We start from the raw sequence: 10515 nt of genomic DNA, 5'->3' as shown, positions 1-10515 counted from the left end.
GGTGACTGAAGCTCCCAACCTGTCCTTTTTTCCTTTTTTTTAAAATTCTGAGCCAGCTTTAGCTCTGAGGCTTATCTTCAGCTCTGAGGCCTCGGCTGCTGAAAGCAGGTTTCTGGCCTTTGTTTACCTTCTGTATTTGATACAATTTGCGGTCCAGCTGGCTGAAGCCCAGCTGACTAAAGCAGGTTTCTGGGGTTTTGTTTAGCTTCTATATTTGTTACAATGTTTCTTAGAGAGCAGCTGAGAGGCCGGCAAGGCAGGCGGGGAACCTGGCTTCCTCCGTCACTGGAGCAAGCAAGCCTCCCTGTTCACGTCAGCTGCCTGGCTGCCGGCTGCCATCTTGGTTGGCAGTTAATTTGCATATCTCAGTGATTAGCCAATGGGAAGGGTAGCGGCCATACGGCTAATTACCATGTTTCTCTTTTATTAGATAGGATTATATAGGATTATATAGGATGGTAAGGGTTTTTCTAACAGTTGTGAAGGTCTCTGTTATACCTGCAGGCTATTCTGCCTGGGAGAGTGGGTGGGTCATGCTGACAGAAAAAAAGCCCTTGATGGCCAAAGTAGGGGAAAGGCACTTTCCTCGAGCTACGTACTTTCTTAAGCTCAGTTACGCGCCCCCCCCCCCAAACTCTAATGGGAAGTCTGGTTCTGTTTTCTATGTTTCCTATAGGTCTTAGCCTGTGCTTGTTAGGTTGAGCATTACTCAGCTAGTTTCTCCATTAATCCAGTGCCATGAATACACCTTTATGTTCTAGAAAATCTTCCACTTCTGGTTCCAGTGTCAGTCTCTGCCTTGTCATTTCAGTGGGTTTTGAGGATAAACATGTGAGCTCAGTAAACCATCTTAAACCACAGTTCTCTAGAGTTTATTCCATTATAGCACTTACTAAAGTTTTATCTTCTGACTTCTCCTTACAGGGTGGGTTCTGGACATTACACAGCATATGCAACTCACGAAGGCCGCTGGTTCCATTTCAATGACAGCACTGTGACGCTGACGGAGGAAGACACCGTGGTGAAGGCCAAGGCCTACATCCTTTTCTACGTGGAGCGCCAGGCCAGAGCTGGGTCGGATAAACTTTAATACCTCCTCTAAATCGTTACTCGTCAACTATGCCGGACAAACATTTCCAATTTTCCGTAAATACTTGATCCAAGATTTAATTTCATTATGCACTTTTCAATTTCCTATTTGGGGTTTAGTTTTATTTTGTCAATGGTAGTGAACATGGGCACCAACTAATTTTTTTTTTTTTAGTTCTACCAGAAAACCTCAGCAGATATTTTGATTTGCTGCTTTAGTGGTAATAATTCAGTTTTTATATGTAGTTCCAAGAACTTAGTTCTATTGGACGTTTTTATATTAATGTTTCAGTTCTCACTTTGAGGCACATTTACATCAATGCTTTGTTGCTCTCACATGCTGTCAGTAAGGCATGTTCCTGACTGGAGAGCATTGCGGCTGCCTGCTGCTCTGCACAGCTGCGCTGGAGACCAGGCTGACTCTGAATCAAGAATCACGTGCATGTGTAATCTGTGGCCCATGAGATTTCAGTGACTGCTCAGGAATCATTCATTCTGCTTGTAAAGGTAACAGAGGGCATCATGAAGTAGACCAGGTAACTGATGCTCTTGTATTTCTCAAGGCTGCTATTTATCAGCACGAACTAAATAACTTTGTTGGTTCAGTGATATCTGTACTGCAAATTCAAGAATTACTCTGTTGGTTTTTAGGTTTTGAGGTATATTTTTAATGTGTGTTTTCATGGAGAAGATAGGAGTACAGAAAAGACCAAATGCATTTAGTGTTTAAAAAATCCTCTGACTCAGCTACATGGTTTTGGTGCTCCCGGTGAGATGCGAACATGGCTTTGTTTGCATCAGCATCTGCTCCCCCATTCACTGTAGCACTGGGGATAACTGCATGTCACTGTGGTCTGACTTCGCCCAACTGCAGAGTTTATTTTGACCACCTACTTCTCAGGTAACACTGTGGGCCCTGCTTCTACAGAAGGAAATGAGTCTTTATGGCCCTATTTCATTGACCTATCCAACTTAGCAGAGCAGGTTGAAAGTATTCTCACTTTGAATAAGTAGTTTCTATCTCAGTAGTCTCTCTAAATTTTCAGGAAAAATTGGTACAAGCACTATTCAAATTTAACTCAAATTGAAATTTGGAACTAGAATCCCATGTTAAATCCCACATTCCCTCAGAGCAGACCATATCCACCAAACCAGTGGTTCTCAACCTTCGTTATGCCGCGACCCTTTAATACAGTTCCTCATGTTCCTCCAATTTCATTGTTACAAATTGAACATAATTAAAGCATAGTGATTAATCACAAAAACAATATGTAATTATATATGTGTTTTCCGATGGTCTTAGGCGACTCTTGTGCAAGGGTCGTTCGACCCCCAAAGGGGTCGCGACCCACAGGTTGAGAACCGCTGCACTAAACACTTCTTTTTTTTAAAAAAATCTAATTGGCTTTATTCAATAATTTGTGAATCAGGTAGCATCCCACCCAGTAAATAGAAAGGTGCTCCCATCCGCTAACACTTCAGCATGACCAGGAGCAAACTGAGATCATGTCTAACCCTGACCTATCCAGGACAGTGGTCACAAGCCACACATTTAACTAAAGTTAAAGAACTCAGTTCTTCAGTCACTCCACGTGGCATGGGACTGCGCAGACCCAAGACGTTTCCATCATCTGTAGTTTTCTCTGACGGTGCTGGTCCAAGTTTTCACTCCAGAGGAAAAAAGCTTTGCCGTCATGTTTAGGTCTTACAACTTAGTCTAGAAGATAATTAAGAGGAACATATTTAAAATAGTTCACAATGCTAAATTACATTATGTGAACCATGTGAAATTGTTTTTGATCTACAAAAATTAGTTTCACTTAATTTGATCTAACATATCAATACCTTAATTTAACACCACTCTGATCTTGCTGAGCATCTCTGATGAACCCAGGCTTTTCTACTGTAGAAGGTGCACAGCTGTAACTTCTAGCATCTGCACGCAGGTCGGGAGTCTCCCAGTGGGCAGCTGCCATTGCTTCAGCAGTAAAGCCTTGGGCAGTGTTGATGGTGATGGGGAAGAGCTGTATTTTTATACCAGATGGAATCTAGCAGCAGACTGGACTACAACAGACCACTTGTTGGGGGAAGTGGTCCTCAGACAGGCTGGCACTCTTGGCTCAAAAGATGCACACATCTCTTTTGAATTGCTGTAGTATTTTTATTGCTTGATTTTACTTGAGCAGAACTGTTTGAGTATCATGAAGGCTCTTCGGAAAAGTGATTGGACCCATTTGAATTGTGCGCTTACTGCCAGTGATGTAAATGTGCCTGTTTGTATTTTAAAATTTAACTGTGTAGCCTTATCACACCTCTTTTAAAAGCTGACCTTTTTGTGCTCTTCAGGGCTTTCCCTGTGCCACGCTCTCTCGGGCTTGTGTGGCTCCTCGCTCAGAGCTTCTGCGGAGGCAGGGCCTCACGCCGTCACGTGGCTCCTTGGACGAGAAACCTTTCTCAGAAGTCCTCCCACCTAGGTGGGTGATAGAACAGTTTGTGGCAACACAAATCTCTCTCCATGGTGGAGAAACCTTTGCTAATCCACTGTATTCTACTCAGTGTATAGTGATGACAAATGTAACAGAATTAAACCAGTCAAGTGTACTGGCCCTGGTTGAGTGTTAAATGTGTATCTCACCTGTGGAACCTACTCAGCAGCCTGGTTTCTGGGGTTGGGAACATACTTATTTCTTAAAGCCAAACCTCTCCTTCATTGGTTTAGTGTACATGCGTCTATTTAGATTTACTAACCCCACTTCAACCTCCACCCTCCCCTAACCTCTCTCACGTCCCCTCTGTTGCTGAAGTGGCCTCTTCCCTCAGGCCCTGGAAAAGAGCATGAACCGTCTGTTCCTGCAGCCAGGGCATGGGTCGCCGTGACCCAAGTGCAGCCACAGGAGCGCGCCCACAGCATGGGGAGAGGTGGGCGCGGGGGGTGTCATGCTGTGGCCCAGGTCCCTGCTCGCTGCCTAGATGCAGCACCTCCCCCTCAGGTCAGTGTGCTGGACTCCAGACCGCCCTCCGCACGTGTTGGCTGTGCTATAATCATTTGCCATTAAAACCTAGTGTGTATGATGCCGAGAGGATTAATTGTGCAAGTGACTGATTTCATTTAAATTGTAATCACATCCCTTTTCTGCTTCACCAACCTGAACTGTTTTATGGAAAGTATCATTAAAAGTCTGGTCTCTTTCCTTTCGACTATTATTTCTGAACACCTTTCAGTGGAGCCAAGTAAATAATAATATCCTCCCTCAAGCTCTGGGCCTTGTCAGTCAGCAGGTGGTAAATCCTTACAGAACCCTCATCATCCGGGGCTGCTGGTGACTGTGGATCCCGATGAGGTGGCCTGTGGGTCAGGGTGGTGGTGGGAAGAGACCCTCCAGTGCTGCCGTCAGGAGCCTGTGGGAGCTCACTGCGGAATGAAGTCACCCTGTCTCTCCTTGGGCCAGCTGACCTTAGAGAAATGAGGTCGGCTCACCTCCTTTACAGCTAGACTCGACCCTGAGGAACCAGGTTTTGGACTCTGAGCAAAGGATACTGATCTTAAGTAAAAGAAGGCAAGTAAGAGCTGTTAAACATTCTGCTTTACAGTAAGCTACTGAATACTACCTTCTCTGCCCATGTCCCCTGTAAACAGAAAAAAAACCCAAAAAAACAAGAACTGCCCTGTGTCCATACCATGGTTTTCCTGTTACTTATTGGCCTGTTCCTATAAGTCTTCTAAAACTGAAGACATGGGGTGGTGAACACACAATACAATATACAGATGATGTATTCTAGAACTGTATACCTGAGACCTATATAACTTATTAACCAATGTCTCCCTCATAAAATTCAATGAAAAGGAAAAAAAATAAAACTGAAGACAGAGGTGCCTGCAGCCCAAAAGCTTTTGCCTCCAGGTCCCGTATCACAAGTTGGCAGCTGTGCTGGTCAGAGGTTGTGCAGCTGCTGCTGTTGCAGCCAAGGAGCCAAGCTCCACACAGAGAAGAGGAAGGCGCTGTTGCCATTAACAACCCAGGCCTGGGCCAGACCCCTCCCTGCCAAAATGCATGCCATGTGGGCCCACCCTGCATTCTGAGGCCTGTCCTACAGCCCCCCTCCCGGAGGAGCAGGGGGGGCCAGGCTCTAGACCAGTGGTTCTCAACCTTCCTAATGCCACAACCCTTTAATACAGTTCCTCATGTTGTGGTGACCCCCAATTTCATTGTTACAAATTGAACATAATTAAAGCATAGTGATTAATCACAAAAACAATATGTAACTATATATGTGTTTTCCGATGGTCTTAGGCGACCCCTGTGAAAGGGTCGTTCGACCCCCAAAGGGGTCGCGACCCACAGGTTGAGAACCGCTGCTCTTGACAGTCCCTGCCGGGTTCTGCCGCTCCAACAGGGTGGTGGGGATGCAGGCTGGAAGCCACACAAACCAGAATGACCCTTCCCAGTGGCCAGTGGCTCACACAGCCCTGCCTTTTAAGTGAATGAACTGCCTATTTCCAGGGTCAGCCCTCGGAGAAGTGCTGGTTTGGAAAGGCTTCGGGAGGGGAAGTGACGATCATACGGCTTTCTATTAAGCCCGTCTGTGCTGCTGCAGCGAACCTTTTGAGTGGGGAAGTACAGCTAGAGCCCAAAGAGGGCCTTCAGCTGTCATTTTTAACAGTTAAAATGATTAGCTTGAAATATTAGCTAGTTCCCCTTTCCTTGATAAAAGCTTCCTTGTAGCTGTTTTGCCAATTCGTCCTCAACGGAGGACAGCTGAGACTGGCTTCTAGGAGCAAGGGAGCTGGTCAGAATCCTCTCCTTCCTCAGCTGTATCCGCTTTTAAAGGCAGGCAAAGCTGCACTGGGCCTGACCAAGCTGGAGTTCCTGAAGGGGGTCCAGCATAGTTGCTTCCTCTCTCTTACTCTACAAACTGGAAATAAAGAATTCCTGTTCCTTCCAGTGCCAGTTAAATGGGAGAAGGAAGAAAGGTAGCCCCTTAGGTGGAGTTCCCTGGTCCAGCAGAGGGAGAAAGGGCTGCTCGCCTCACTCCTGTGGTCCGACGCAGCTTTTTACTATCGGCATTGCACCAACCACCCACCCACCCTGTACACAAAGCCAGGCCCTCGGAGCAGGGAATGACAGCAGAGTCCAGGGTAGAACGGATTCGAGCAAGCACTGTTAGGAAATGGATCCATGTGTTGAGAAGTCTGGGTTACTTTAGGAGGGAGAACTTAATGGAAAAGACTTCCATGCAATCTGCTAAGCGGAACTAAGGCATTCACAAGGATGGTGGGAGGTTCGCTTAAAGGGAAAACTCGGCCTAAAATACTTTGACCTAAAGTTGTTTCACGCACTTTTGTATGAAGAGCTACTTTATCCATCCTGAGTGTTTTGGAAATACAGGCTAGATACAATAGGACACATTAGAAAAAGGTAAAGCAAGTAAATTTAAAACATGACACAGAAAGGTAAGCTACTGAAGGTAAATGTTTTAGGAACAACTCGGGATAAAAGCAGAGCCCATGGGAGGCCCGGGACACCCCTCTGCCTGGTGGAGGGCAGCAGGGTTTGAAGGCAGATCAGCCCAGCCTGGAAAAGCCATCACCACTGAGTAAAAGCAGGAGAGGCATTATCCGTGTCTGCTCACAGCTCAGGAGATGTCACCCTAAGCTCTTTCCAGACAACAGGCTTCTTCCTACTAAGAGTGGGGCCAAACTCCGATGTTCAGTGGGAGAGAAGAGCAGATCCTATTTACAGTTAGAGTCCCTCCGTGCGCAGAGCTGCAAGCCCGGACAGAGGTGGTCTGGCTAGCCACCTAGAATGAAATGCCTCGGGAAAAGCCAAACGAGCTCACTGCTGAACACCATTGTCAGCTAAAAGGAAAAGAAATCCCTTTTAAGGAAACTATTTAACTTCAATAGGCTGCTTTTCTGCCAGGATTTCCAATTCCTCTGAACATAAGCCGAGACACAGACTGCTGCACGTATGTCTGATACTGCCCCCCCTCCCCCCAGCTCCAGCACCAGTTGTTAGCCCAAAATAAACCCCATTCCACAACCATATATGTCCACGGGCCCAGAGCTGGGGAGGAGCAGGAGGTAGGTCAGGTCCCTGGGCCCCAGCCACACGCCGTGGCTGCTGCACACCATGCACATCACCCAGCTCAACCGAGAATGCCTGCTGCACCTCTTCTCCTTCCTGGACAAGGACAGCAGGAAGAACCTTGCCAGGACCTGCCCCCAGCTCCAGGACGTGTTTGAGGACCCCGCGCTCTGGCCCCTGTTGCACTTTCGCTCCCTCGCAGAACTCAAGAAGGACAACTTCCTCCTGAGCCCCATGCTCAGGAACCTCTCCATCTGCTGGCACTCCAGCCGCGTGCAGGTGTGCAGCATTGAGGACTGGCTCAAGAGCGCCTTCCAGAGGACCATCTGCAGCCGGCATGAGAGCCTGGTCAATGATTTCCTCCTCCAGGTGTGCGACAGGTAGGTCGCCTCCTGAGCAGCGCTGGCCCTGGCATCCAGAGCTCTAGGAGGCTTCCGGGGAGCAGGGAAGAGCAGCTTACAAGACCTAGATGGCTCTGCCTCCAGGGTCCTCAGAATAGGCCCAAGGCAGACCCTCTAGGGCAGTGGTTCTCAACCTTGGCTGCACATTAGAATCACCTGGGAATCTTTTTAAAATTCTGATTTCTGGGCCTCATCCTCCGGAAATTCTGTTTCTTTGTTACTAATGTTGTGGCCCCACCCCATAACAAAGAAACAGAATTTCCGGAGGATGAGGCCCAGAAATCAGGATTTTAAAAAGATTCCCAGGTGATTCTAATGTGCAGCCAAGGTTGAGAACCACTGCTCTAGGCCCACCCACAGCACAGCCCCCAGAAGATGGATAAAATCATGAGGAAACAAGCTCCTCTTAGCCTCACAGGTCCTAGAGCAGAGGAAGAACTGGCTTCAGCTGCGCTGTCCTTCAGGCGCTGTCCTCCCTGGCAGCCATTACGTGCTAGGCGGTCCCGCTGAGCCAGGGTTTTCATAAAAAGATTCCTAGATTCAGCAATCAGCCCCCCTGCCCCCCTCCCCCAACACACACACACTCTCCCTCCCTCCAGCAAGCAAACCCCAGGGGTCATGAACTGCAGCTGCAGAAGGAGAGCTGGGATGCTCTGGATTAGCTGAACCCAGCCAGACTCAGGGGAGGGGTGGTGATACGTAGTCATGGTCTCCCCAGTAGAAACGTACTAATCTGCACAGTTCTCCTAGGGAAGGGTGTTTTAGCCTAATTTTTCAAACCAAAGCTCTAAGAGGTCGGATGATTTGCCCATAATCTAGGATTGCCAGATTTTAGTAAATAAAAATTGAAGACTCCCAGTTTAAATTTCAGATAGAATATCTTTGTTAAAAGTATGTCCAAATACACCCTGTATTCGATACGTCAACCCTACAGCAGACAGGCTGAGCCACATGCCAGCTCCCTGTGGTCACAGCCTCCTGCCCAGAGCAAGAACACAGACTTCCTCAGCCAGGCTCTCCCAGGGCCTTCACAGTGCGTCCTGCCTTCGGGCAGGGCAGCCGCTGGCTACTAACACTAGGCTGGGCCAGCCAGGCAGCACGACAGGAATAGAAGAAAATGGTGTCGTAGCCCACCTGTTTTTAAGGCAGTAGGAAGAAAACAAGATAGGCTAGGACTAGGCCCTCACAGGACCAGGCCATTCTGATGGGTTTAACAAGGCCCAGAAATCAGACTGGGGGGGTGATACAAATGGGGCAGAAAGCTTGCCCTGAAGTTGCTCTAATCCCCCAAACCAGCAAGGTGTGGAATGGGCCTCCCAGGCTCCTATATGGGTGCAGCAAGGGCTTGGAGGTTGGGGTTCTGTGCTGAGTCCCCCAGTTCTATTGTCCGATTATGTGACCCCAACCCAAGTATTTAAACTTTCAACCTCATTTCTTCATCTGTAAAATAGGACAAGTCGCCTATCTCACAGGATAGGAGGGTTAAGTGACACAGCAGCACTGGCATGTAGTGCATATAGATAAGTATCATCAAAGCTGGTCTGGCATCAGCGGGGCTGGTGGTGGGAACAGCAGGGGCTGGCTGGGCAGGGAGGGAGTTGGCTCTTTCTCCTTCCGGTCTCTTCCTGCATCAGGATTATTCTAAAGGTTCTTAGAGGAAGGGATCACTCACCACCCTTGGGGCTTAAACACCTAATCCCCATAACCCTCCTGAAGGTAACAATTTCTTCCACTTGACACAAGGAGGTGGCTCCACAAGGTTCAGACATTTGTCCTGGGTCAAACCAGCAAATCAATCACAGGCAAGTCACTGGAGCTCTCTGGGCCAGTGTCTTCATTCACAAAACCAAGGGTACAGAGGCTGATGTGAAGACTAAGGCAGACATGTGAACCTGGGAGGGCGGGGAGGGTTCAGTGTTCGAAATGTGGCCTAGGCAGGTGCAGTCAAGGGACTGGGGAAGCTGATGGGGCAAGGGACAGGGACTTCCCCCTCTCAACTCCTCCCTCTGCTTACAGGGAGCCAAGGCCAGTGCCCACCAGGGGTCCTTCTTCTTTTTAAATATATATTTTTATTGATTTCGGAGAGGGAGGGAGGGCATCAATGATGAGGGAATCACTGATTGGCTGCCTTCTGCACACCCCTCACCCTGCAACCCCAGCAAGTGCCCCCGACCGGGAATCAAACCATTATCTCCTGGTTCATAGGCTGCAGCTCAACGACTGAGCTACACTGGCCAGGCCCGTAGGTCCTTCTTGACCGGAACAGTCTGTGTTTACAACTACCCATTCTCTCTACACCCCAAATAAAAATCCTCATATCCCCACTGGCATTATTCCCTCCCTACTGCCCACCCGGAACATTAGGCTGAGTGACTTAGCCCAGGGCACACCGCAACCAGGCAAGTCCAACTTGGCTCCATCAGGCCCTGGCAAGGCTGGGTAGAGGGTCTCCAGTCTTCCTGGACAGGCTACCGCTGTCCCTGACTGCGCACCCTGGGCCTGGTTTGTCGTCTGGGGTCACAGTGGGGAGGCAATGACTGCCCCTTCAGCTGAGCTGAAACCAGGGTTTAGAAGCCAGAGCCCCAGCCTGCCCTCCTCACGGCGGGAGTGGGCCTGTCTCTACGCCGGGCCCCCTGGAAGCTCTTCCTCCCTCCTCCGCGGCCAGGAGAGGCGGCCTGGCCGGGCCGCGCCCGCTTCTCGCGCACACGGAAGGCAGCGAGCGCGGAGAGATGTCCCTCCAGGACCCAGCGCCGCCTCTGTCCCAGCAAGACCGGGGCTCCTGGGCCTAAGCAGCCGCGCGGAGTGCGGCACGGGGAAGGGAAATGTGGCCCCAGCCCGGGCTCGGCTCCCGGCCGCAGCATCGCAGCCAGGAAGTGCCTTCAAGTCGCTGGGCCGTTCCTCCTGTTACGGGTCCGGCACCGCCTCCCAGGGCTCCTGGG

The 10515-nt window shown here is 49.2% G+C and overlaps 2 protein-coding genes across 5 annotated transcripts in view; both read left to right on the top strand.

Moving 5' to 3' along the window:
- USP3 (ubiquitin specific peptidase 3) overlaps positions 1-1698 on the top strand; it is a 103043-nt gene extending 101345 nt beyond the window's left edge. For all 4 annotated transcript variants that reach the window (XM_005861084.2, XM_005861082.2, XM_014535492.1 and 1 more), the window contains one exon: positions 925-1698. In XM_005861084.2, the coding sequence (XP_005861146.1) occupies positions 925-1090 (166 nt within the window). In that variant the 3' untranslated portion in view covers positions 1091-1698. The remainder of the gene's footprint in view (positions 1-924) is intronic.
- Positions 1699-5409: 3711 nt separating this feature from the next.
- FBXL22 (F-box and leucine-rich repeat protein 22) overlaps positions 5410-10515 on the top strand; it is a 10224-nt gene continuing 5118 nt past the window's right edge. The window contains exon 1 of the mRNA XM_005861136.2: positions 5410-7555. Within this exon, the coding sequence (XP_005861198.1) occupies positions 7221-7555 (335 nt within the window). The 5' untranslated portion in view covers positions 5410-7220. The remainder of the gene's footprint in view (positions 7556-10515) is intronic.

The sequence above is a fragment of the Myotis brandtii genome, unplaced genomic scaffold (genome assembly GCF_000412655.1).
Source record: "Myotis brandtii unplaced genomic scaffold, ASM41265v1 scaffold144, whole genome shotgun sequence".
Taxonomy (NCBI): Eukaryota; Metazoa; Chordata; class Mammalia; order Chiroptera; family Vespertilionidae; genus Myotis; species Myotis brandtii.
The sequence above is the reverse complement of the archived record's forward strand: the minus strand, read 5'-3'. Positions and strand labels throughout refer to the sequence as shown.